Source organism: Psittacula echo, assembly GCF_963264785.1.
Source record: "Psittacula echo genome assembly, chromosome: 4".
In the NCBI taxonomy this organism is placed as follows: domain Eukaryota; kingdom Metazoa; phylum Chordata; class Aves; order Psittaciformes; family Psittacidae; genus Psittacula; species Psittacula echo.
In genome coordinates, this window is record NC_137738.1 from 28312907 (window position 1) to 28339906 (window position 27000).

At 38.0% G+C, this 27000-nt stretch overlaps 1 protein-coding gene across 3 annotated transcripts in view; it reads right to left on the minus strand.

Annotated features, from left to right (window-relative positions):
- ACTN2 (actinin alpha 2) overlaps positions 1-27000 on the minus strand; it is a gene marked incomplete at both ends in the record, with an annotated part of 68923 nt that overhangs the window by 32822 nt on the left and 9101 nt on the right. For all 3 annotated transcript variants that reach the window (XM_080616647.1, XM_080616646.1, XM_080616648.1), the window contains 5 exons: positions 364-442; positions 2492-2579; positions 3743-3829; positions 9790-9909; positions 10473-10587. In XM_080616647.1, the coding sequence (XP_080472773.1) occupies positions 364-442; positions 2492-2579; positions 3743-3829; positions 9790-9909; positions 10473-10587 (489 nt within the window). The remainder of the gene's footprint in view (positions 1-363; positions 443-2491; positions 2580-3742; positions 3830-9789; positions 9910-10472; positions 10588-27000) is intronic.

Consider the following 27000-nt stretch of genomic DNA (forward strand, 5'->3'; position numbering starts at 1 on the left):
ACAGTCATTTACACCAGATTCAGAACAGGACAGACTGTAAAATACTACTGGTGGTGAAGAGAGAATTCCAGTGCGTCAGATTTAATATCCATATTGGGCAGCGCAAAAGACTTCATCAACTGCCTGGCAGTTGAGGATTAGATTATTTGCAATTAAATGCTAAAGTCATTGTAATGGAAAGGAAAGGACACAGGACAGTCACGGGGTCCTTTCCTTCATGTCACCATTTTTTTGGAGGGAGTTTAGGAAGCCAGTCAGAATTAGTATGCAATCCTCAGCTTCTCTTGTAGCAAACATGCTAAGCAAACCAGAAGTGAGCCAAATCACTGCAGGACAGCATGCTGTACCACCCAGACTGATGACCTTATTTAGCTTGGAGTAGTCAATCAGATCAGGTCGGTGCCTGTGGATAAGTGCACATAATCCAAGGCCATCTTTCCAGCTTTACAATAAAAAATAGAATGGAAAAAGATTAGTTAATAAAGTCATGGCATTTTACACTGTGATCCTTTTTCAAGGCATAAGTCAAGCAGGAACTCTCCTGTCAAATTCTGACACGTTCTGTCAATTCTCATCCGTTTGAGCTTTTCTGTTACTCTGCTCCTTTTCCTGTAGTACATATCTTACTCTACACTCCATACACATAGAAGGACTCCACAATACTTTCTAGGCAGTGTACATGATGTACAACAGGTCCCAATTTCAATTGCTTAATTTGTGCAGTGTTCCAGGATTACACATTCATTGATTCATTGATTGCATGATCTCCTATTACACTTACAGCATGTTTGTGGAAAAATAAAAGGAGAGCAAACCTACAACTACTTGAATTTGCTGAAGTGATTGGCTTTTTCTGTGTCAGTTATTTCAGACAATTTTAATAGCACAACAATATCGTGCTCATAGAAGTAAGAAGTCATGAATCAGTTTGTTTAAAATACTTCACACATATGACAGCTTCAATCTGAGCTCTTACATTTCAGTGTGACTTCAGGACCACTACTTTTTGAGGCAAGAATGGACAATGAATAGAGCTACAAATAACATCTATTTGGAAAGATTATGAGAGGTTCCTTTCAGTCAGAAGCAATTATTCTTAGAGATACTTTATGGAAACACTTTATGCAATCACTGGGATTGTGAGTTTGAGGTCTTACCCTGTGCAGTAATTGTGTTTACTAAACATGTTAAGACTGTTAGAATCCTTGTCATGAAGATGTCTGGTTAGGTCTGTCAAATAATAGATCCACCTCCAATAAAAATGTAATACAATTAAGTAGAAAATGCATACAGTGTATAGTATAAAATCATCCAGAAGGTAAAACTGAATGAAAATGAGCACCAAACTAACAAAAAGCTTTCTTTCCAAAAGGTATAGACAAGCTTTCTCGAAAACCCATTGTAAAGTAGTTCTGTAAGAGCTGATCAACCCAAACAATAAGCAAAGTACTTCAACTCAAGATGTCTTCCCCATAGCATGTATTAGACCAGCATACATATGCATATATACTAAGATTCTCATGCTGTAACTTACAGCATACCTTGCACCCATATAAATCTCTACTGAAATACAACTCTGTACATTCAAGGAAAATAACACATAATCAATGTCAAATCTCTTAAAGGCAATGCAGGGGCTCTAAATATAACAAATTTTTTTTATCTGTGGAGGCATGTGTGAACTGTACCTTCTCTATCCCTACATGGGCTTTAGGTGCTGTCATTATAAGTTAATTCAAAACACTAAAAGACTAGAATATAGAGCTCTTGTTGTAAGTACTATAAGGGCTCCAAGGAAGGCAAGATTACATAGTTAAACAGTGCAAATTACAAGTCATAGTTTAACGAGGTGGGTCACTGGCAGAACTACAGGAACTAGCCAAGTGAAATCCCCAAACCAGGCAGCCTGCATATGGCCTGGAACTCCCTTTCTAGCCCTTAATGAAAACACAGAACCACAAGGCTGGAGCTTCCCTGAATTTTTCAGCTTAGGTCATGGTCCTGATTTGGAAAAAAAATGTAATTAAAGTGCTAATGTTGTGTACTGAGTGCATTTCTGGCTCTTTATTTATAGTTACATTACAAAATTCTAAAGACTGATTCATCATAATGAGGTATTTCCATACTTCACACATTGGTATTTTTGCCAAAACCAGTCTATAGCTACAGTGGCTTTCACTCGAAAGCAGTCATTTGCCAAGTCACTATGCTGCAGATATTCCCATATACCAAGGACCTCTAATAATGTAATATGGTCATTCTGTATGTAGTAGAGATATTTTTCTTTTAAATGCTATGTAAGCCATGGTAAATAATGCCAAAGGCTAAACAAAAAGAAGACTTTGAAGATAAAGCATGAAAATTTAAAACTAATCTTGTTAACAGTGAACAGTGAAATTCTCCTATTAAATATATACCTACACAACTGTTGGAAAAAAATTACCTATAATATTTTAGACTGCTTCTATCCATTGAAATAATGGAAGTTTACCTAAGATGGAAGTTCTGAATGTTCACATTTCTGTAAGGAGCAGTTTTCCTTTGGCACCACAGCAGCAGCCCTTCTTTGGCAGAGGTCTCTGTAAAAGACACCAGGGAGTTTAAAAAGAAAAAGGAATCATGTAACAGGTGCTCAAGTAATCAATTTCTTGTCATCTAAAATGCGGTCAGACACCTGAAACTGCCTGGCATAAGCCAACATTTAATCCTAAAAGATAACTGATACAAATAGACTAATGAGGTTCCATTAGGACCCAGAGGTCAGCTCAACTGGAACAACTCAGACTACAGCCTCAGCCTGCACAATAACTCTGGGATATTAGAAGTTTAAGAAATTATATGGGTTAACAGAATGTATATTTGGAGAAAAATACCTAATACAAATATAATAGAGCCAGACAGAAAATACTTGTAGCCTCAGTCTGCTTGCTTAGGGGAAGGTATAAGTGCTGAACAAATACCTTTATTATCTGAACCCTAAGGACATCTGAATGCATAAGTAAAGGACAGAAACGATCAAATAGACCATTAGGCCCACATTTAGTGTCCCACAAATTACAGGCAGGACAGTGCTGAGCTTGAATAGACTACTTGTGTCAAAAATTGAGATGAGTTTTCTAGAATTCTAGAGTTTTCACAGCATAGACTTGATTATATTATATTTAATATAATATATTTATATTACTTATAATAAGTTAATATTATAAATAATTAATAATTACTTAATTATATAAATATAATATAATTACTTAATTATTTATAATATTGTAACTACAACACACGTTTGGAGCCAGTTACCAATTAAAGTTAAGAAAATAAATTCTAAAGTGGGGGAGGGGGTGAAGTTTTAGAAAGAAGAGGGATATAATCAGATAATATTTGCAAAGAATGTAAGAAATGGACAGTACTAAGAAAATATGTTGGGAATAGGACAACCATACAAGGTAAGCATAGTTTGAGGCCATGGAAGCCCAGAACCCAGGCATGTATCTATCTTTATAACAGAGAGACATGCCCAGAACCTCTGCATTTAGAAAGCTGGCTCAAGGTCTCTGTCAGGATAAGGAGGGTAATTACTTTTTCCCTCCAGAAATCAGTTTTGTCACCAGGTAGGGAACTTTCAGCATCATTTTCTGTGAAAAAATAATTAATTTTTAAAACAGTCATCTCCCTTGTGCACAATTGACATAATGATGTCTTGAAGAAATTTCCTAATTATTTAACATAGTTGCATTACTATTACCTTCCACTGAAATATCCTGAATAGCAAAGCGAAGGATGATAGTCCAGATCATACCCAGCGTCATTTTCACATTGCCATCAACAATTTCTAAGGTGAGAAAAGAGATAGTAGTAGGTTTTAGACTTTTTTTCCATTTTCTCTTATTTTAATCATATATTTCAATAAATAATATATTGCATCTAAGACATTTGTTATCTATCAACCATATTTCTTTATCTACACAGAGTTCATCTGAGTTCTATTTTCAACAAACTCAGGCTTGTGCTACCCTGGCAGTAGGAGTGAAGATCACTGAAGTCATGGTCACTTCAGCCCTTCCACACTGAAAGGCTTTTCTCCAGGTAGCTGTAACTGTTTCAGATCTTTACCTTTTCGGCTGACTTTTTTAAGAGACCCTGAGAAGAAATTCATTCTTAAAGTCTGAACAACATCAGCTTTACTGCTTTCAGATACAAAGGAACTGAAAAAATACGGTCTTGCAACAAATTTTAAGAAATTACAGACCATTAACAGAATTATTTTTGAATAAAATGGTTATCAAAAATTCCCCTATATTATTTAGACCTCTTCAAAAATTTTACCTATAGTACCAGCACAGACTAGATATGAAGAACAGCTCAAGAGACACAGCACTACCTGAGACTAAGCTACATAGCTTCCTGCCAAGCAGCTCAAAAACATGGCCACAACATTGTAACGTCTTATAGCTCTGATGCCATGCACATTTATGTATCTTTGATATTAAAAGGGATTTTCTACCTCTGAGGTTTCAATTTGTTTCAGGACTGGTTGAGTCAACCTATAACAGAGGGTTCTAGGAAAGTGCTTTCTCTAACCTTTCTCACATATACATGGGAGTCCCTTCCACAAGCTAAGTCAGAATTCAGTGCTCCTACGTTGTAATATGAACAGTGATACCACTTAAACTTCACAACACCAAAAAATGTACAGCCAGACCACTTAAGCATGGTGAAAATTAAATCAACCTGAAAAGTATGGTGAGAGACTCAGAAAAACATAGTGAGACTGTAAGAAGGGTCTAGTACCAGCAGGGGAGATGGTGGAACAGAGAGACAGGGGAACTACAGGCTGCCTTCCCAGTCACCTCACACCAAAAGAGCAGTGGAGCAGGAAGGCACCAGCTGCTCTCTTATTTGAAAGTCACCTCCAGCCTTCCTCGAACAGTGGAGCAGCTGTGACTGCCTGGGGGTCCACTGGTGTTCCAGGGAAGGAGCAGGAAGAACTTGAAGCAGGAGGAATTTCCTCAATTTAACATCAAATGCCAATAGAGGAGCCAGCAGAAAATGCAGTCGCTGTGCTACTTAAAAGATCTCTGAATTCGGGGGCAAATTTTAAAGAACAAAGCAGCTGTTACCTCCAAGACTTAAGATATATGTTAAATTGCAGTAGTCTGTGACCCAAGCTGTCATTTGAACCTATGGAATTAACAAATGTGGTAGGAGATATACCACCCATTACTACTCTATACTTACTTTTCTTGTGTGATAATCCAACTTCATATATGAATGGCTATTTTTCAGATTTCCCATTTGGGTTCTACACTAATTTACCAGAATCCTTACCTCACTTAGCCTGCCTTCCATGCATTATTATTATCCTATTGCTCCTGAAAGTCCTCAAGTCTTTTCAAATCTCAGAACTAAACTCTCCCAGCCAAAAATGTCCAAATGGCAATTAGAGCATGTAGGTAATTCTCTCTCCTCCTGCCTCCTTGGTCAAGTATTTAATTGTATTTTGATGAGATGTCTGATATGTATATACAGTAAAGATAATTTCTTCAAATGTAAAATAAATGAGTTTAAATATTCAGGAGGCATTGCTGATTGTCAAGCAGTCAATTCATGGATTCACCTAATCGTCGTTTTGATTTACATATCCATATGTACACACAGACAGAATGAAAGAGCAAGAGAGGGACTTTTCTATGTTGTGCCTCAAGGAAACTTTTCAAGCAATTTGCCAGGTTTGGTTTCTTATTATCTACTGCTAGCATAGCACACAAAAAATACATGTATAAAAGATAGGAAAATATCTAAACAGAAGGAAAACAAAGTTGCAAAATGTTGAAAAGTATCAGTGACGAAAAAATACCAATTCAATCCTATCATTTTCCTCTACAGGTCAATAAAAAGACTTCAATATTTTCTTCACACTGTCTGCTTGCTTTGGGAGGAATACAGTTCCTACACCTCACGTACACAAAGCTACAGCTTTCTGGGAAAAAAAGGTCTTGCTGATCTATGAAGACAGGAAAGGAGAGAAGGCAAAGGGAAGGGAAAACAATAAAAACTACCTCAAGAGAAGGCTAAGCAAGACATTGTGGCAAGTTCTCAAAGGTTTTAGTGTCATTTTTTCATTCTGCTTTGGGTCTACTTATGTATTTTTATTTTAACCTTCTAGCAGATTCACAGATCATTTGATCTTTACTATTTCTCCTGCTCCCTGGAAAAGTAATACATTTCCCCTGCAGAATAACAAATGTAAAAGAAGTGTTTCCTATTAACAAGATACTTATCTGTTGTGTTTCTCCATATCTCAGTTCATTTTGTTTGACTGCAATTACCTTACAAATGGAGTTATTGCACTTTTTAAAGCTTAAGGGAAAACTTCTAACTCCTGGAATGTGCATGGCTCGTAAGGACTACTTTCACAGCTTTTGCTTCACCTTCTTGACTCTTTAGTCTAATTTCATCACCAGTGGAGAGAAAGACTCTTCCACAAGGCAGATCAGAGTAGCTAAATTAGACTTCTGCTCAGCATCACAGTTAAAGGTGATCACCTGTCTTCACTACACAGACATCCCAAAGAAGTCAGCCTCAGAACAGTAATAATGCCTTTAAAGACTATCTCTGGCTCCTTAAAAATACTAAATTGAGTTTTGTACTAGTGTCCTACAGGAATCACAGTTTCATCTTTATTTTGAGGCCCCATTTTAAATGCCAGTTGGTCCCCTTGGGGAGGATCTATACATCCTATACATCCCTCAGCATGTCAGATAATAAAACATGATCCTCAGCAGATTTAGATGCAAAACTTTCATGCTTTGGAAATTAAAAAGTATTCCAAGCATCCATGTAACTCAGAGAATGCCAAAACAGACGGATGCAGACAAGCCCATATACCCCATGCTTACACACAGGGGCAGAGAGTTAAGGGGTTAAGGACTTTGATAACAATAGAAGCTTAAGGAACCTGTCCTCTGCCTTCTTGCTGGCATTCATTCCATCTTCATCCTAAAATGACTGCCCAGTCAAGAATGCTGAAAAATGTAACAAAAGACAAAAAAGAGGTGAAGTGTGGTTTAAAACCAGATCAGATTGCTGATCCAGCCTCCAGCATAGCTCAAGAAACAGTTGTCAGCCTAAGTGACAGGGTAGGGCTGTGCAGTGTGGGAGCAAGAATGCAGGACAAGGGGGCTCCGGGACTCTTTAAACACGTACTGGTGCCAGAGGTCCCACACTGTGAAACTATACCCAGTCAGATGTGATACTGCATTGCTGCATCAGCACAGCACTGTGCCTTAGATAACAAATTTAGTAGAGGGGATGTGGTAAACTTAACAGAGCACTAAGCACGTCTGTGCCAGAGCTGGCTTTGTGTTCAGCCTGCTTACAGTAGGAGTGGAAGGCACACAAATCTATCTACTCCTGCCCACATGGATGTAATCTAATGTGTGTTAGCAGCCATACTTGACATAGTGCAATGTCTTACAATGACAGGTTCCTCTCTGCAGCTAAGATATGACAGCAGCAGTGGATTTTTCTCCTGTGCTTCCATCCAAGAATTTAACACGTGGCTTTTAATGCTAATGAATGAATTTTTGCTTCTAATCCCTCCATTTTACAGATCAAAAATTCCAGAAACAGGCAATAAAAGCCTGCAGCACAGTCAAGAACATCACCTTAATCTCCTGGCTTACTAAGTACAGCCTGCTGTTACCTGCAGGAAGAAATATCGAGTGCATGGACAGACATCACCTTACAGCAACTAGTTGAGAAGCTGGAAGAAGTTACTGCCTCTTGTTCCTGCCTCACTCCTAGAGGGAATTACCTATTATGACAGAGCATCTAAACTCATGCCACTTGCTGCCAAGGAGAACAGCAGGGTTAGTTTAAATGAGTTTGGTGGCTGCTATGAGCTATCCCAGATGCTTTGCCTTCAGGTGAAACAGAAAGTGCTGAAGTGCTGAGTACCATGGCAGTAGTGAGCTGCAATAAACAGGGCAAAATGAGGTAAATGGAAGTGCAGATTGCTGGCCTGCTCCTGTCAGAAGCAGACATGACTGATGTTTCTTGGTTTAAATATTCCAGCCTTGCTTGAAGGACCTAGGTGTGAAAACATTAGTACAAAACATAGTAAAACCTGTGATCAGAGACAATCACCTCTCTGTCCCACGACAACTCTTCTTGCTAGTCTTGTTTTCAGTCATGAAGCCTGAGAGTCCCAGCATGATATGAGAGAAACTACCATTCATTTGCTCCACATTCTGTACTCTCAGTATTTCTGCACCAGCTATCTTAATTTTCAGTTCCACACATAAATTGTTTCTTCAGTACCCTCTGCTGTCTGTTCAATGCCATGTCATTCTCAGAATAACCTGAACAGCAGAGGTTTAGAAGTAGTGGCACATTTTTCCACCCCACTTCATTTAATTAAGCAAAAGGCCCAGCTGCCCCTGACTGCCTGTACAACTTATGGAGGGAGGCAGCCACCTCTGAAATGCAGTAGGGCTCTTCTGAGATCTGAAATAGCTTAGGGAACTGCCTGTTTCTCTACACTGATGGCATATTCCCCAAAAAAGGTCTGTTACGTGCCTAAAGACAGATGGTGTGGATTTGGCCTCAGTTGGGCCACCCAGTTCAGACTCTAATGAGTAACGGGTGAGTTCAAACAACTCCTCTGCCCAGAGAACATGTATTTCTTGGGATTTTGGAGTTCTAGATCTAGAAACTGAACACAGTTGGAAAAAAAATACCTGAAGAACAAAATGAGCTAGGTCAAACCACCGAGGAATCAATGAATGCTGATAGATCTCTCCACTACTTCTACAAATGCTCCTATCCCACCTAAGAATTTTTCTGCTTCAGCCACAATTACACTAAGCTCCCTGAGATCAGGTTTGAAAGCCAGAATAAAGACAGATATAAGCCTGGAGAAATCAGAAAACCAGAAGAGAAGGCGCATAAATCAATCTTAAAAGGCCTAGGGATGTGAAGCAACATGATTATCTTCATGGAGCAGCTAGTTCTAGACAGACCTTTTTAACCCTAATTAAACAATGAGTTGACTCTCATGGGAGGTGTAGGTTCACTTGCAGTGACAGCCTACCTTCTTTTGCTTAGAATTTACATCTATGAGCATTTAGCTAGCCAACTGCATGTTGGTATTTAACTACCTGAACAACAGAACAATTAAAAATTTATAACTTTAGTAAATAACATCCCACCCCACTTTCTTCATATGTTCAATCTCTCCCGAGCTACCATTTCTTTTGATCCCTTCCTTAACTCTACATGTGAATTTTAGAAACACAGCTGCCATCCACAGTCAGTCTCATAATAAAATGGGAGTAGGTCTCAGCCACCTGGTAGTGATGTCAGCCTTCGTCTTGTCTGAATAATACCTCCTGAAGATTAAAAAATGTTCCAGACTGGATAAAGCACACCCTAGAATCCAACCTGATTTCTAAAGGAGCTCCTTACTTTTAATAATATGTAAGAAAAACATAATGCTCTGAAAGAAGAAGTCATTATCTGAACACCCACTGAAACACAGACAATTCAATTTAACACTGAAGATAAACTGATCTTTGAGACCATTTATACCCCATCTCTCTCCAGGTGTCCACAAATTTCCACCTCTTGTCCTTTCACAGATATAAGTCAGCAATCGATATTAATGGATTTTTGAGGCATCTATATATGGAGAATAGCCCGTGTGATTTGGCCAAGTGTCTCTGTCAGACGTCTTTCCCATGTGAATACCAAGGATCTAAACACGATGCATTGTCACACTCTGTCACATACCTTCTGCACCAATTGACACAAGTTTCACTCCTTTGCTGGCGATATAATCCAGAGCTTTGTTGACATTAGCAATTTTATGGAAGCGCATTTTTCCTCTGTCTGGTTTTGGTAGTCTTTCCCCTGCAGAGTAACAAATGTAATGTGTTTATTGTTACATTCACCTGGCTACAGACACACAAGCAATTAGAACTCAAGAGTGAATGTGCCCTGAACGCTGTCTAAAAGTTAGCAGTCATTCTAACAGGTATTTTTCTGAAAGCATGTCTGTCATAGGGCTTCGAACAACACCCCAACGAGAAAATCCAAATGCTGAAACGTCTGCCTTAGACTCTTCTTGATATAGCAGTAAAATCAGAGTAAATTTTTTATCTTTGCCCTAAACATAGAATCATAGAATAGTTAGGGTTGGAAAGGACCTTAAGATCATCAAGTTCCAACCCCCCTGCCATGGGCAGGGACACCTCACACTAAACCGTGTCACCCAAGACTCTTCCAACCTGGACTTGACAGGTGAGTGCTTCCTGCTACTCAACTTCTAGGTCACTGCTCCTGTCTGTGGTAGAGTAGCTGAATATTAAGAAGGCAGGATGTGTTCACTGTTTTGAATTGTTAACAATTTTTGTTCTTTAACAGTGTTTCAGTTAGCATGCTGTAAATACATAGCAAACTTCATTTCAGCCAACCTGAGATAACTTCCAAGAGGAGCATCAGTTTGAGGCCATTTCTGAAGTCCTCCTCAATGTTCTCAATCTGTGTGCCTGCTTTCCTGAGGTGGGAATTGCACCAGGCTGTAAACGTCTGTAATAGTAATTTAAAAAAGAATCTTATCAACAAGGCATTTTCTAAAACAATTGCTAAGCCATGTGAGTAAAAGCTGCATCTGAGATTTTCACTACTGCAGTCTTAAAATTTGGATGTCCAACTCCCATTAATTTTTTACATGTTGCTGAGTTCAGAATTCTTATCCCAGATGTTCATGAAGATGCAAATTGCTTGATTAGAAGCAATTTTATAGATTCTGCCCATAAATGCATCCTAAAAAAAAGATTTGCACATAAATGCAAAAGTTATCTAATAGTTATTACTACTCAACATTCTCTGAGCACGTAATTTTATGTCGGGACTTATCTGCTACACATTCTTTCTGGAAAGAAAGATTTATATGGTAAAAAGGAAGCTGTGTAACAGAAAAATGGAGGCAATAGCAAGCACAAAAGCTAAAACTTCCACTACTGGAACTCATGTCATGATAAGCAGTTCTTATACAGGTTATCTATGTCAGGGGTAAATAACATGCATTTCTGCCAGGCAGGAAGTAGTGAGAACACTCTTTAAGATGAAGTAACTGAAGAAAGACTTCTCTTACTTGCAACTACAGTGAGAAATAGAATGCCTTTTGAAAACACAGACAATTAGAACGGATTTTGAAAGCTTACAATAATCCAAGTGCAGAAGTTTTGCATTCAGATCTTGCAGCTATAGGCTGCCTTACCAATGGTTTTATTTCTTAACTGTATAATTTTCAGAAAACTGCTACAACTTCAGGAAACACACAAATGCAGGTACTTAAATCTGCAGGGGAAACAGGTCACAAAAGCAATCATACACATTTCCCTGTCCATGGAGAATAACCAAGTCTGCTTTTACTTGAAGAGAAAAGCAGGACTAACTCCATTGATCTACACAGGTCATATATATGTTACCTTTGTATGAATGAAATAAAAATATGGGTTAGTAGGAAATGTAGTTGTTAAAATCAGCCTTTCTCAAATGCCCACTACTTCTCAGCATTCTGACAAATTCTCCTTGCTTTTCAGTTAAGATACGGAAAACAAATTTACTAGGTATTCCACCAGGTATTTAACTCAAGGTATATAACAAGGTCATGCATTTTGGTAAGTTAGACTTCAGCTACTTAAAACTGCCACATATTTGGAATTCTCCTTCCTTTGCTATTTCAAATTACCATGATTTTAAATACTATTACCATGCTTGCCATGGTAACAATATTATTATAATATACAATTTAAGTATTGTTACTGTAATTAAAAATACGTAATGTATTTAGTTTTAAAAAAATAAAATATATTCTAAATCCCCATTGTCAATATGAAATTTTTGTTGGCTTTTTTTCTTGCCTCTTTGTTTAAACTATTTAATTTCTGACCTTTCAGAAACAGAATAAGAAAGGCAACTAGATGAAGGCAAAAACTTTCCCTGAAACTGAATCTCATAAATTTTAGACAGATTTCATACCTTAAGAAGATATAGATTGAATATTCAAAAATGGCTTATTCTTGAAAATGCAACTTTCTGTTAAAGAATAACATTCTGATTGTCACTGGGTTACACTCAGTTTATGCAAAGAATTTATGTGCAGCTTGCTGGGCTCTTTTCTCAGAGCTCCTACAGTGGATAAACTTTAGTTTTATCCACTTCTATCCAACTGAAAGGAAGAAGCAAGAAGTGCTATGGATATGGGGGAGCTTTGCAGTGAAATCCCTAATTCTTGATACTCAGAGAAAGAGGAAAAACAGTACTGGAAGTGAATCTGGGCAGGGTTTCTGTTGACCTGCAGAGGATGAGTTGCAAGTAGAAGCCTAAGAAAATCTTTGCATGTACAGATGAAGATAAGTATAGCTGCACTGAAGCATCTCTGCAAATGTATTTATTTTAATAAAGGGATATTAGCTTGAAAAGCAGTCACCCAGGAGGGTAGAACTTTCCTCATTTTAAGGCAACTAGCTGTACTGAGCCTATGTGAGACCTGAAATCCATGTATCAAGCAACACAGCAGAGATACTAGGCACCTCTACCCTCAGGGCTCAGCATGATGGGGTCTTAGGATAGTATTTGGTTTGGATCATTATAGGGGTAGGATCTAGTTTATAAGATTAATTTGCCTGCCTCAAGCAGTATCTTGTTCTAGTGATACGTATCTAGAAAGGTTTAGCACCACATTAAGTCATTTGTTAATACCAAAAAATTATAACAAGTATCCTTGGAAGGAACAATATTATGGTAATACATAAAAAACAGCTGAAAGAACTCAAGGGTAAATGCACATGAACCTTGCATAGCAATTTGGCAAAAGTATTAGAAAACTGAACCAGTAAACGCATGAGCTTTTCATGAATTAAGCTTAAGTGATGTGCTGCTCTGCAGATACTATTGCAGTTTGTAGAATTTTTCCAGCACATCATGGTAAACTCAACAAGGAATTTGAAGAAAAACCTCAGCCATTTTTATCTCCTCTTTTAGACATTTATGGTGAAAGTTCTGACCCTGTACTACTCAAGTAAATGAGATTTCCCCAGTTTTCATTAAAAGTTTAATGGCAATGACCCCACCAGTTGAGCATTCTCAAAATACAAATCTGATTCTTATTGTGAAGAAAGCTACTTCTCAGTTTCTTAATGAAAAAATGGAACCAGGCACTCCTTACCTTATATCTGTATATATAAATATATATATAAGAGCAAATTAGAATTTGGCCCACTTCTAATCTCACTTTGGTCCTCTACTTTGCCCCTACAACAGCTGTTTCAACTTACTGGTGCCACACTGATAGGCACACAACATAAGTTTTATCCAAAGATCACAAAGTTTTCATATATTTTAAATAGTTTCTCTCGAAAACAGACATTTTTATGGCACTGAATTTGCTGAGAAACAAGCTTTCTTCTCAATCTTGTTCATTTTACAAAGACGCTAAGCAGCCAGTGTTGCTATGATATAAACAAGGAAAAGATGCTACTACTGCCGAGTCAAGATGTTTTCAATAAACAGTTTGGTGACAGTCACTGGTTTTATGGGCTGCATTTTTATATCTGCAGGTTATTTAAGATTATTTCCAGTAGCATTGGAGTTTGTCATCAATATCGTAGCATTTTAAAGGATAAACTTGGAATTACTTAGAAAGGTTCCATTCATATGAAGTTCTGCTGAAGCACTCTATTGTGTGTGGATTCTTTACTTAGACTGTCTGTATCTAGATAGCTGAGATTATCTTCTGTATCTTGAATATGAGATTTAGATCTTTTATATAAACCACAATTTCTCAGAGCTTTCTGTTTTACCAGTGCACCAGGTCATGAAATGGTGCTGTCCCCTCATGACAGTTGTCTTGAGCCTTATGGGAAGTGTTGCTGCAGTACATTACAGCAGACTCTCGGCATGTGGCTTAATAGCTTGATGCCTTACAAACTGACTTACTTTCCTGGGACCAAACATGGCTACGGGAATGCTACTTAAGGAAGTGTTTACTATGTTTCAGTGATGCAACCCATAAGTGACTCTATTGAAGAGACTGCAAAACTTAACTTGCAAATTTTAACAGTTTCCATAACCCACATTTTATTTCATCCTCATCCTTCTGTTCTTGTTGTGACACCACTTGTTTTCACTGCTTTGGCTTTAACTAACAATTCTATTCATAGCTATTAAGAAACAATTCAAAGCATGTTTAAGTCAGGGAGATCAAGATACAGCCAGCATATAGTACCCCGCAAATTTGTAATCCACTGAGATTTAAAAGCTATTAAATGACTTAGACAATGCAAATTCCTTTTTCTGATGAACTGTACAGCACATTTCAGAATATCAGATTGACCAGAGAAACAAGGCAGGACAGAAGGCACCCAAGCTGAATACCAGGAGGGCTACAAGTGCCTAGAAAGCCAGACGTTTCTTTTTATAATGTATTTACCATAGGTGGCTCTACTAATTTTAAAAATATATATATTATATTTTCTCCTTTCCAAAATTGTTACTACAGAAGAAACTTTGCTGGCATTCTTAGATGAGAGACCACAGAAGAGAGGCTGCCAGGCAGGAAGGCAAAGAATTTGCAGTCCCATAGGTAAATGTTCTCTTAATGCACTATTAATTGTCCACTGCTGTCACAGGTCTATTTTAGAAAAGCTAGCTCTAGAAAAGGGAGTGCAGTTAATGTTCTATGCCCGCTTGGCCTCATTGTGAAGACTGGCAATGGCATATTCTCCATAATTTGGATTCGTAAAGCTGTGACAGCAAAGTGTGTACCTGAGGAAAAAAACCCAAACTATACCTGGTAATTTACTCGAGCCACTTAATTTTACAAGCCCTTGACAAGTAGGAGTTCAACCAATGGGCAGAAATAGAAGCTATTCCTAATCAATTATCAATCAACTGCAGCTAATTCCAAAAAAATAATAGAGTACACCCATTCTGTGCAAATATTTTTACACATGCACAGTAAAGGATATGCTTTGATGGAAAAAGTGGTATCTCTAAGAGATGAATTCTCCTACACTCCTGAGTAAACCCACACATCATTTTTATGTGAGTGTAATGATAACTTATTTTTTATAATGCTTCAAAGCCAGAAAACAAGATGCTATAATACTAATTTTCATATGTGCATGTGATAGTAGGGATAAAGAGAATTGAGAAGGCACTGGTAACCACCCTCTCCAAAACCGTAACCCATCAGTGGGCCACGAGACAACTTGTTTCCCCTGCTGAAGATTCAGGGCAAGTTTGGCACCTACAGCGAGTCCAAAATGTACATCACCAAAACAGCTGCATACCCTGCATAGGGACATGTACCGGTACATGCCAGGAAGATCTATTTACTTGCCCTCAGAATTGAAATTGAGAAGTGGATCCAGCCCAATAAAGGATTGCAGACCTGTATCCTATTTAGTACCTACGTGTCATAACTCTCTCCAGTGCAAATCAATTCCTGTCTGCTATAATATTTACAAGTTTTAAAATATTGATTTTAGAAGGCATGTGTCTGCTTGTCTGTGCCCCTTCCGAAAAGGCTACTAGCCCACATGAGTCATTCGGGTTTGAGTTTCTAGACTTTCTGTAACATCTACATAGGAAAATACAGACAAAATCCAATTTTTACCTGAGCTATGAAAAATATTGCATTTATAGGAAACTTAATACTTCCTGTGTCTGTTAAGTACAGCAGAAGCACAAGTCATTTTAAGTGACCCAGGACAGAAGACACTTGAAGAAAACTAACTTCAAATGTAAACATTGAACACATTTATATACATGTGTTATCCCTAATTAGCTCAGTCTGACAGAGTTGTTTCTTAAAACTCTTCCTTATAACTCTCCTTCTAAAGTATTTTTCCTCTCTAGCTAGCTGAGGGTCTTCATTACTTTTAGACTAAATGGGATACAGTGATTCACTCTGTAGCTATACAGAACATTACTGGGCTCTGAGCACATGGCAAGGGTGTTACAGAAAGAGCTCTGCCAGAACATTCCCACTAGGCCAGACTGAGGTTCCTCCTTGAAGAATTTCCCATCTGTCTGTTATCCATGTTTTAAAATATAAGTTGTGAACCTGCAACATGATCTCCTAGCTCATGTAACCACACAGTTCTCTAATGACTGCAGAATCAGGGCTTTTCTCTGGGCTTGGGATAGGGTCTGTGTTGGCCCTCATTCTTTCAACTATTTAATTCTGCTCCCAAAAGAAGGTGCATGAAGGTGACACACAGCAGAAAATTGCATAGCCTTTATTAACCAGCTTGATGTGAACCAGTGACTATGCATGTATCTTTTAGATGTTCCTAGAATATCTAGATTGGCTGCAGTTTTAGCATATTAGGTGCAATAACGTATTTTTATGAATTGAAAATAAATAGACCTTTACACTTTACTTGTTGGTTTGAATTATTATTAACTGCTCCCTTGCTCTTATTTCCCCTTGCTTAAATGCATTGGTACATGTTATTTAAAAAGCTGGAAGGACTATAAAAGGAGAGGTGGTTCACTAGTACAACTTGATCACACCAAAACACTTGGTAGACAAAATGGGATTTTAAAACAGAACACACCAGAGCACAGTAACAACTCAAGTAAAGCACAGTGAAAGGATAATGGAGGCTGATATGAAGGCTAAAGTCGAGGAAATGTTTACTGTGTTCCAAAAGGTCTTTAAAAGGAAACCTTCAGATCATAGGCAGTATGTCAAAACCAAATTCCTGGGAAGAAGGGAGAGGATATCATGGAACTGGCTAAAAAAGAAGTTAGTAGAAGCTTTATCACAAGCCCCCAAAATTCAAAGTTGGGGAAAGCCCTGCCTGCTTAACCACATCCATATATATAGCTGAACAGATGGTGTCGGAGATGACATGCTAGCATACTCTGCACTGTCAGCAGATCTGCTCTAGTAACTAAGGGAACTTTCAGTTCATAGAACCATAGAGTGGTTTGGGTTAAAAGTGACCTTAAAGATCATCTAGTTCAAATCCCCATTCCATGGGAAGGGACAACTTGCACTAGACCAGGTTGCTCAAAGCCCCATCCAACCTGGCCTTGAACGATTTCAAAGATGAGGCATCTACAACTTCTCTGGGCAACCTGTGCCAGTGCCTCATCACCCCCTGAGTAAAGAATTTTTTCCTAATATCTAATCTAAACCTCCCCTCTTTCAGTTCAAAACCAATCCCCCCTGTCCTTTCACTACAGGCCCTGTAAAAAGCCCCTCTTCAGATTTCTCGTAGGCCCCTTTAGGCACTGCAAGTTGCTCTAAGGTCTCCCAGGAACTTCCTCTTCTTCAGGCTGAACAAAACCAACTCTCTTAGCCTGTCTCCACAGGAGGGGTGCTCCAGCCCTCTGATCATCTCTGCGGACCTCCTGCTGACCTGCTCCAACAGGTCCACATTCTTCTTATACTGGGGTTGCCAGAACTGAATGCAGGTCTCCAGGTGGGGTCTCACAAGAGTAGAGTAGAGGGGAAGAATCACCTCACTTGATCTGCTGGTCATACTTCCTTAATTTTATCATTCACAGCAGACATTGTCAAAGGGATGCATTCATCACACAGTACACTGCACATGTCTCAGTAGCACTCTGCAATTTGCTTGCATGGAAAAGCATGGGGAGACCTCAGCCCTTACAAAGCAGGTGGCCTAATCCTATGAGAGTCTAGGGTTTCCTGTGATACATGCAACCCCCTCCCAGCACTGAATGATTGCACGTATATTTAACACTGCTCACTATTAACTAAAAAACCAGAGCGTGTAAATATCCCTTCAAGAGTAATTTGGCAAGGCTGAACCGTGGTAAATGTCAAGATTACTGAGCCTTTTGTTACAAAGTGAATGTTGCTCTTATTTTCAGAATAGACAACAAGAAGGGTTACATTGTCCCATTGATCTAAAATGGAAGAAAACTCAGGGGGCAGCAAGATGTATTGGAAATTCAGCATGGTCACTGCCTGCACTGTCCTCACCTCAACGTGTTTTTCTTAAAGGAAGAACAGGAAGGAAAAGAAGGAAGATTAAGAGATTTCACAAGGTGTTTGGAGGGACTAAACCAGTTAAATTATTGCAAGGTTTATTAGGAGTAGACACATAATATCTTTGTTGTATCACCTAAGATAGCTGGAAATATAGAGGAGTTTTCAGCACAGAAGCTCATCTTTATGTGTGAAAGAGAAGTGTCAGACTAAGCATGAAAATTTAGGTAAGTCTTCAGACAACTCAGGACTTAGATGGACCATCAGTATAATGCTACAACAGGTCTATTCCCCTTCCTTTTTCATTGCTATTGATGACACCCATATCTAAAAGTTTTGCATGTGCAACTTATCAAAATACATGCAGCACCACACGGCTGTCTACTTTAGTGTTTTGATCAGTTTAAAATAATTCTGTCTATTTTAAATGTGTTTCAATCAGAAACATTGATGGTTTAGAAGTAAAAGCACATGCAATGTTTAAAATCCTATTTGAAACTAAAAGGCGTTCAGGACCTGAGGTACAATTCTGGTCTAAGTCTACTTTTCATTTTTGGAATTTCAAGAACCCCTCAAATAAGAGGACCCTGCTCAGGAAAACACCACAGAAATGAAAGAGGAAAGAACCCTATTAAAATCTTTAGTAAAATCATAGGCATGTTTTTATCTTGCACTACAAAAAATTGCAAGACATCTTTACCTGTTCTTATTTTTACAATATAGCTTCAGCTTTTGCAGAATCCAATCTTATATTTGAAAAATTAAACTTCCAAGGACAAGCAAGAAAAAACATATGTTGTACTACCTCTCTAAGCCTGCATTTTGGTACATGCATGCCCTCTCCTCAGATTTTGCCTATCTAGCCATTCTTCCTAGTTCCACTAGTTAAGCTAGAGCATTTTAAAGGTTCCCCCCCAGCAGGACTCTACAGAAGCAGACCTCTTTTACATCACATAGCTAAACTGGTTGCAAAAGCAGAGAGCTATTTATCTAAAAGCAAAACTAAACACAAAACCATATGAGGAGCAAGGGAGAGAAAGGAATGTTTAGCAAGTCAGTGTTTATTCCTACTAATGGTAGGTAATGGCTCACTATTAAGTAGAAGGGCTTATCAAGTAAACTTCTGTAGGAAGCTGCCTTGAAGCATTTCCTATAGTACACTTTACTTACTCATTTAGATGACAGAATAGAGTACGCGTTTATAACATTTGAATATGACAGCAAAATGATGGGTCTGTGAGGATGTTTCATGACAGAGCTACAATTCAAACTGATCTTGACAAATCAGTGAAATTACTTGAAGAAAGCTGGATACAGATTAGCAACAAGTCTGAAGTACTACCCTCCTCCACTAACAAGTAAGCGCAAAAACACAGGATGGAGAACTGCTGGCAGGGCAGTAGCACTGAAGAAGAGGATCTAGGAGTAACAGTGGATCACAACCTAACCTGATTAAGAAAAATGTTGTGCTGTTGTAAAAGGCAAATACAATATTGGAATGCCTAAGTAGAATGATATATCAATATCTGAAGTATTTTTTCCAATCTCAATCCTGGAAGGAGATCAGCTGTAATATTGTTTCCTCTTTGGGGCATGAAATTCAGGAAGAACATGGACCAGTTGGAGAGAAGCCACGAAACAGCCATGAAAAGAATAAATTTCTAGAAAACCTCATCTATGAATAACAGAATAACATTGCATGGATTTAATCAGGAGGAGTTTGAAAAGAGAGTAATATTTGTCTCAAACATTTAAGAAGTCACGGCAAAAAAAAGAATACATTGGTTTTCTGTGTTCACTGAAGATAGAGCTTGAGATAGATAGTGACAATCTTAAAAAAACAACGAGGAAGATTCAGATTAACTTTTAACTCTAGAAGCATCAAAGTACTGGAAGAGACTGGCTGGGTAAATGTGAATCCTTTTTCTTGGACATCATGAAGAACAAGTTGGATAAACATGTCAGGAACAGCATGATCATACTTGCTTCTGCCCAAGAGTAGGACTAAATACTTTTCCAGTCATACTTTCTATGATGTTTATGGAAGATTCCCATACTAATTGGCATCTACACTGCAGTTCTGAGCAGGGAGAATAAGCAAGAAGACTCCTTACAGATTCTGTGGCTGAGAAGCCTTAAAACTTAGTTATATATGCTATCCAAAGACTACAAAATAAGAAGTCATTCAGCAGCAGAAAGCGTCTCCCTTTTAGGAACCCAAGCACTTGGTATGCAACAGATAGCTGTAAATTTTGTTTCTGTCAGCGTGTTCTTTGTGTGGTGATCCCCATTTCTATCTCCTACTTTCATACGACCCTCTAATGTCCCTTCACAGAAAAAAAAAAATATACTCTTGGAGGAAATTTGTCATGGAAGGGCGAATGCAGAGAATAATGAGAATAATAATAATAATAAAAAAAAAAAAAAAAAAAGAAGATTCAAAATCAACAGGCAGCAGAGTGTTCATGGAAAGTTAAACAAACCAAATTAAAATGAAGGATCAAAATGAAAGTGGATTCAATGATCTGCTCTATAGGTAGACACATTTCCCAAGGGGTGTATTATGATCCTGGAGAAGAGATCCTGACACTTGTGTTTTCTCCCCAGCTTTGTGACAGCCTTTAAGTAATTTAAGACTTGAATTTTAAAAATGTTTTTGTCCTAAATGCTGAGTATTTTATGACCCATGATTCTTCATACGGGACTATAAGCCATAGCTGAGTATTTTTAAGTGTCCCACTTCGGTATTCAAGGATAATGAGAATAAAAAGCCCTCCATATTCCACAGAACTACTGTGGGGGAAAATTCACCATTGCTTTTGAGGTGCTCAAATACTACCCTTAAAAAAGCCCAAAAAAGAACTAGTAGCAAGAAAGTTGACAAAACTATAAATGCCTTGTCATTAAAGAACTTTAAAACCAATCAGAAACAGAACCTACTGTGAACAGATGGAAAACAACAAGATTACCAACATCTTCAACATTTGTTCTCAGTCATCCAAAGTTAATTCTACATTTAAAAATCAAAGCTAGGTGTTTAGCATGAACCAGTTACTTACTACTGTAAATCTAGTTCCTGCTACTTATCTTTTCCTCCTTAAACTCTTAGTGAATTATGAAATATGCCAGCCACTTAAGTATGGAGAAAGAAATCGCTCAGTGAACTGTTATAGAAGAGCAATGTCTGTGAATAACCCCAGAGATGCAATCTGAGAAAGCATTTCACATACAGAAATTGTTTTAGCTTTCACCTCTAGGCTGAAAAGTCACTGTTGCTACCTCTCACTAATAAGGTCAGTTTTGGGCACCTCCAGTGAAGCTGCCATTTCTGGTGGTTTAAATGATGGGGACACCTGTCCCCCGGAGAGCTAATCTGAGAGTACAACTCACCTCATAGACATTACCAAACAGTCTGCATGTGTTAGCAACCTTGTCACTTATTCACCTGGCCTGAGTTCAAAACACTGACCTAAAAGTGAAAGGTTCCCCCAGCCATGCATTCCCAACCAGTAAATTAAAAGTCCACCTTCAGTACAAGGTTATCTTTCATCATGAGTTGGGGGATAGGAGTTATTAGAATATTCCACTCGAAAGGCTTTGCAATACTGATACTTTTAATTAATATTGTCACCACCTTGCAAAGCAGTGACAAAAGTCAGGGGTTTACAAGTCAGCTCTTTCTTGGATGTGAATGACTATTTTTGCCGTAGTGTTTGTCCATTCACAATATATGCTTGAATCCTTGAGGAAATATGGTCGCAAACAGCTTACAGGTAATACTCTTTGTGAACACTTTGTTCAAATGAGAATGTCTGGCTGTATTACAGCAGCCCTGGAGTAACAGGGACTAATCCAGTGCTGCTTGCAATGATCTTACCTCTTCATTTTCAGTAACAATATGCATGACATCATTTACAGTTATACACTGATACAGGGGGCTTGATATAAGAAATGCCAGTGCCTGGAAAATATAAAGTACTTTCTGCTTAACTTAAGTTGTAGAAAGAAAACTATGGTATAAGTCTGTGGAATTTAGGGGCCCCACTAAACATGAGTTAATTGTTTCACACTAGCCTTCTAAAGTATAACATTTCACACCATCCTTCTACTTATCAGTTAGTTCAAAGACAGAGCCTGCTAGCTTGAGATACTCCTTGCCTGCCCATCCTGCAATAAATTTTGCAGGAAGGTCATCCTGTTCTAAATCTTTGCTAGTTAACAGAAGATTTACAGATATGGTTGGTTTCAGCTAATTGTGTGACTACTGGGGCGTCCAACTGTGCCAAAGGTGAAAAGTTTAAGACGAGGAAGACTCATTTACTTCATCTTGAAGACCCCTACTCACAAGAGGAAGACTCATTTACTTCATCCTGAGACCCTCGCCCATGACCACGGGGAGGCACTGCGCATGTGCAAAGGACCTTTTAGCTCATTATAATACGAAGCGGGGATAGATCATGCATATGTATAGGCGTGTAACTTTAGAGGATAAATGTAGCAGGAAACGACACTGAGGGGTGCATACTTTGGAGGAGCGATCCCGATGCACCTCAGCGCTGAATGAAAGCATACCTACTTTACAACTTTAACGACTTGTGGAGTCTCTCCGCATATCAACACCACCTTTCTGATGACTTTACTTTCTTTGCCTTTATGTAAAAAACCAGGTATGTTAATATATTGTCATGCTAGAACTAATACCTCTGTCAAATTACATACCATTATTCAATGCATTAAAACTCTCAACGTACAAGATTAGCACTACCAAACGGTAAATAAGTGGCATAATCTATGAAGGAAACATAAAGCTCTCAAACCACAAACAAATTTCTGAGTTATAATAGCCCTCAAGTTAGATTGCTTTCTCTAATGAGAGTAAAAAAGACAACAAGTAAAGACTCAGCACTTGAGTTCTTGCTTTTTTGCACATCTTTCAAGTAGTAAAACCTCTTCACACATCTGTCCAAAAACTTCACCTCACAGTAGAGCTGAAATGTAAATATGCCCCATGGACTAAGAGGTCTAAAAGCAGAATTAGGAGGACACTGTTCATCTCTCAATTTGGTTGTGCAATATTTTACAGCCTGATGCACATTTCACAACTTTAAAATGCTTTAGCAAGTGAAAAAACTTATTTCACAAGCCTCAAAAAACAAATATTGTTGAAAAAAGTATCTGTGAATCAAGCATATTCAGAATACAGTTCTTAAATGGGATTAAAGCTTTAAAACCAAAACCAGACAAAAAAGGGACTAACAGAACAATTCAAGTGTAAAGTTTTGAATAATCTATTTTTGGTCAAGGATTTTGTTTTCTTTTGTTTTCAGATGTTTATTTTGTATTTCCCTTGAAGGAAAAGTTTATGAACATTCTGACCTCTTTCAATAGGCCATATTGTTTCTAGCATTTAATAATTTAACAATTAAAAGATCATGGTAGATTTGGGGTTTTTTTTTACATGCAACTGCCAAATTTTGCCCTTCAAACTGTCTCCTACTGAAATCTGCAGAAATAGAGCAGCATTGCCCACAAAGACTGTACCACCAGTACTCCCGCACAGCATGGCTGGGAGTGTACAGCACCCAGAACCTCTGAGGACTGCCAACTATTTGCATGGCACAACAGTATTTTCCTCTAATGGGGTAACCTAACTTTAGAGCATACTAACATACACACATAGTCTCTGTTCCAATACACTGCACTTTGCAGACCTTGAATTTACACTAGAAAACCAAATAATTCTAACACTGCAACGTGAAGTAGTATGGCTACAGTAACTAACACCTTACATACCATTCCTAATGACTTTACACCACAAAACTTTACAGTGCATATCTACAGACAAACCAGTTCATACCCAGTCATATGGATTTGCCAGTGCACAAAGTTGAGTGCAGCAAAGAAACATTGCACACATTTTTGTAAAACCCTTAATGGACTCTATCACCCATGCAACAAAGACTGCATCTTTGCATTTATACAGAAATATTCATATCTCAAAGTGCTGCCCAAAAGTTACCTCTCCCCAGCCAATCAGGTAGGAAACTAGGGACCTAAGCAGTGAGCTTGCAGAGCAAGTGTAGGTTCTGCTAGAAACTCCAATGTACTGATGCATGGTTGCATACACATCTTTCATGTAAACTCTCTCTCATGCTCCCTACAAGTTTGTGAACAAAATCAAAACAACTCCTGATACTTCTGAAGGCATACTCAAACAATGGAACAGGGAGCTATTTGCATTCTGGTGCTTTCCAGCTCGCTTCTGAGCAAAGTGATATTTGGGAGGTTTCACTGTAAGCACTAGTTAGACAAAGAACCACATTTAAGGCACTTTTTTTGGATCTAACTACTGAAAAACTAAGAAACACAGGGTAGAAAAAGGTACTTAGTATGTCATGGAATCAAAATATATACAAAAAGTCAAACCATTACAAGGTCAAAAGAAATCCATTCATTGCTACATGGCTCAAAAAGAGCTAATTCTGGAGCACTACCTTCCATGATCAGCATTTCTACTTCAAAAGAGCACCAACAAACTAGAAGGCATCTTCTGAAAAGGATTCACAGTGAAAATGCCAACAGGTTTGGAGGAAACTGTTTCAACAATGATAAAAGATTTGAGACCAGTTATTTTTCTGGGTTTTTATCTCTCATCTATATTCTTTTCCAATTGGCCACATCTTTGCTATTATGGAACAAATCCAATCTCTGTTATATTTGCCTCTTCCCATGGAGAGTTCAAAACGAACTATAGGTAAGCCAAAATGTCCCATACTGTGTTGGATCTGAAAGGGACAAATCTGCATGTGTGCTTTAAAGGTGGAGTCTATGCCCTTTATACTGTCTGGGGCTTTCTCTCAAGTATGTTAAACAAAGAAGATGCATTACCACCCTATCAGTGTCAAATGAGCTTTCTTATAAAGAGATCATATCTTCTATTCTCCTTTCCAGTCTCAGGTCCTTCTTCCACCAGCTATGCTCTACAGTGCTCCTATATCCAGACAATGCTGGCTAACATTTTTGTTTCAGCAGATACATATTTAAACAACTAAGTACTATTTAGGATGAGATGAAAGAAATATTCACACACTATAGTATGGAAGGAACTAAAGGTATGCTCTCTGGAAATAGAAGGATTTATTAAAGTAGGCTAATCCAGGATTTAGTTGACTGGATTTCCAAATGTCTTTCCCTTGCTTTCTCTGTTGATTTTCTTCACCATGCTATCTTTACCCAGTAATTATATACTACATTGCCAGGTGAGTAAGTAAATCCATTGTAAATGGGTCAATAAAGTCAGAGTGAGATTAAAGTATGGTCGTATCAATCAACATTCTTTAAAACACTTCCATAATCAGAAAAGCATGTCTTCTAACTGAAAAACCTAAAACAGAAAGTTTTTTCAATTCCACACAAACCAACTCACATCTTTAAGTCCCAGACATTAATAGATGATGGGAAAGGAATGTCAACAGTCAGAACCCACAATATTTGCACAGAAATTGTCATCTTTGCTCTCTTCTATTTAGTACATTTGAAGATCACCCAATCTAGTTTTACATGTAATCTAAAGTTTCAGCTGAGAGTCTTATGGGGAAAGGAAAACCTCCTGTGTTAATTTCCAATTATGCAACAGAAAATTCCTCTGTGATACATATGCCAGGTTACCCAATGCAATATTTCTCAGTACGCAAAGCATATAATCTGTGTTAATTTCTTTATTATTGTAACTAATGATAAAAAATCAATTTTTGTTTCATGTTTGTTTTAAAAACCTGTTTTTATAAGAACGTGGTAGCTTCTGCTGTTCAAGATACTACTAAAACATACTGGGTTGATTATTTTTTTAACTCTGATTTTTTTTTTTTAATGAGACATTAGCCACACAGTAACATTTCCTAAGATGTTTTAAATCTCCTGTAAACCAGCAGACTTTCAGAATAAATCTGGAGTTCCTAAATAATTTTTAGTGAGCTTCAGGTTCCTAAATTACTGAGCTTATCTAAAAAAAAAAAAAAAAAAAAAGGAAACAAAATTAACCAGAAACCAAACAAAAAGCAAATAATTACTCCAGATCTTTGGATGGCTTGATTATATAGGAATATGAAATTTAACTAAGTAACCTGTTCTCAAGTACTTAGCTAAGAATAGATGGGTAAACAAACAAGAATGGCTGTAACTGCTGAAAGCATAAACACCTGTGTTTTAGACAGCACAGAGTGATAAGCAAACTGCTCTGTCAATTAAACACCCAGTTCTTTGTTCATAGCATATCTATTCTTAACAGGAGCCATGCTGGGACTGTGCCTGGTCATGGAAATAAAGGCTATAGACAAAAGGAAAGAAGGAAAGCAACTTCAGCCTCATGTATGGTGTTTTGTTTGTCTTTTGGTATCAAAGTCAGATGGATGGTAAGTTCATTATACATAATATATACATGCACAGCTTGTGGGGCTGCAATGTAAACTGCATTACAAACTGGTAAGAACAGTGAGGGTTGCTTCAAATTTCTTCAATGATCTTGTATATAGTACATATACATCATTAGTGTATATAGATCATTAGTACATATAGATCATAGTGTATATAGATCATTGTACTGAAGTGAATGAAGGGGACAAGAAGTCTATGGACAGGAGTAGAGTCAAAGGTGGTCAGTTGCTCTGCCAAAGAAAACTCATGGTGGAACTAACACTCCAGAGTACAGCTGGAGATAAACTTGGGCTATAGAGGTTTTCCATAGCCTGAAGAAACTCCTCTAGGTGAAATAACACATCAGAGCTACACAATCATTTAGGTATCTTTCTTTATTTGTATTTAGTGCAGCTGGGTACCAATTTTCTTCATATTAAAGACTGCAATGTCTTAAGTCGTGCAGCAGTGAAAAGCTACGCTGGTGCCAGGACTGAACATAAAACGAAGTTACATAAAACTACCGCTTAATGCTAGATGTGAGGCCTTTC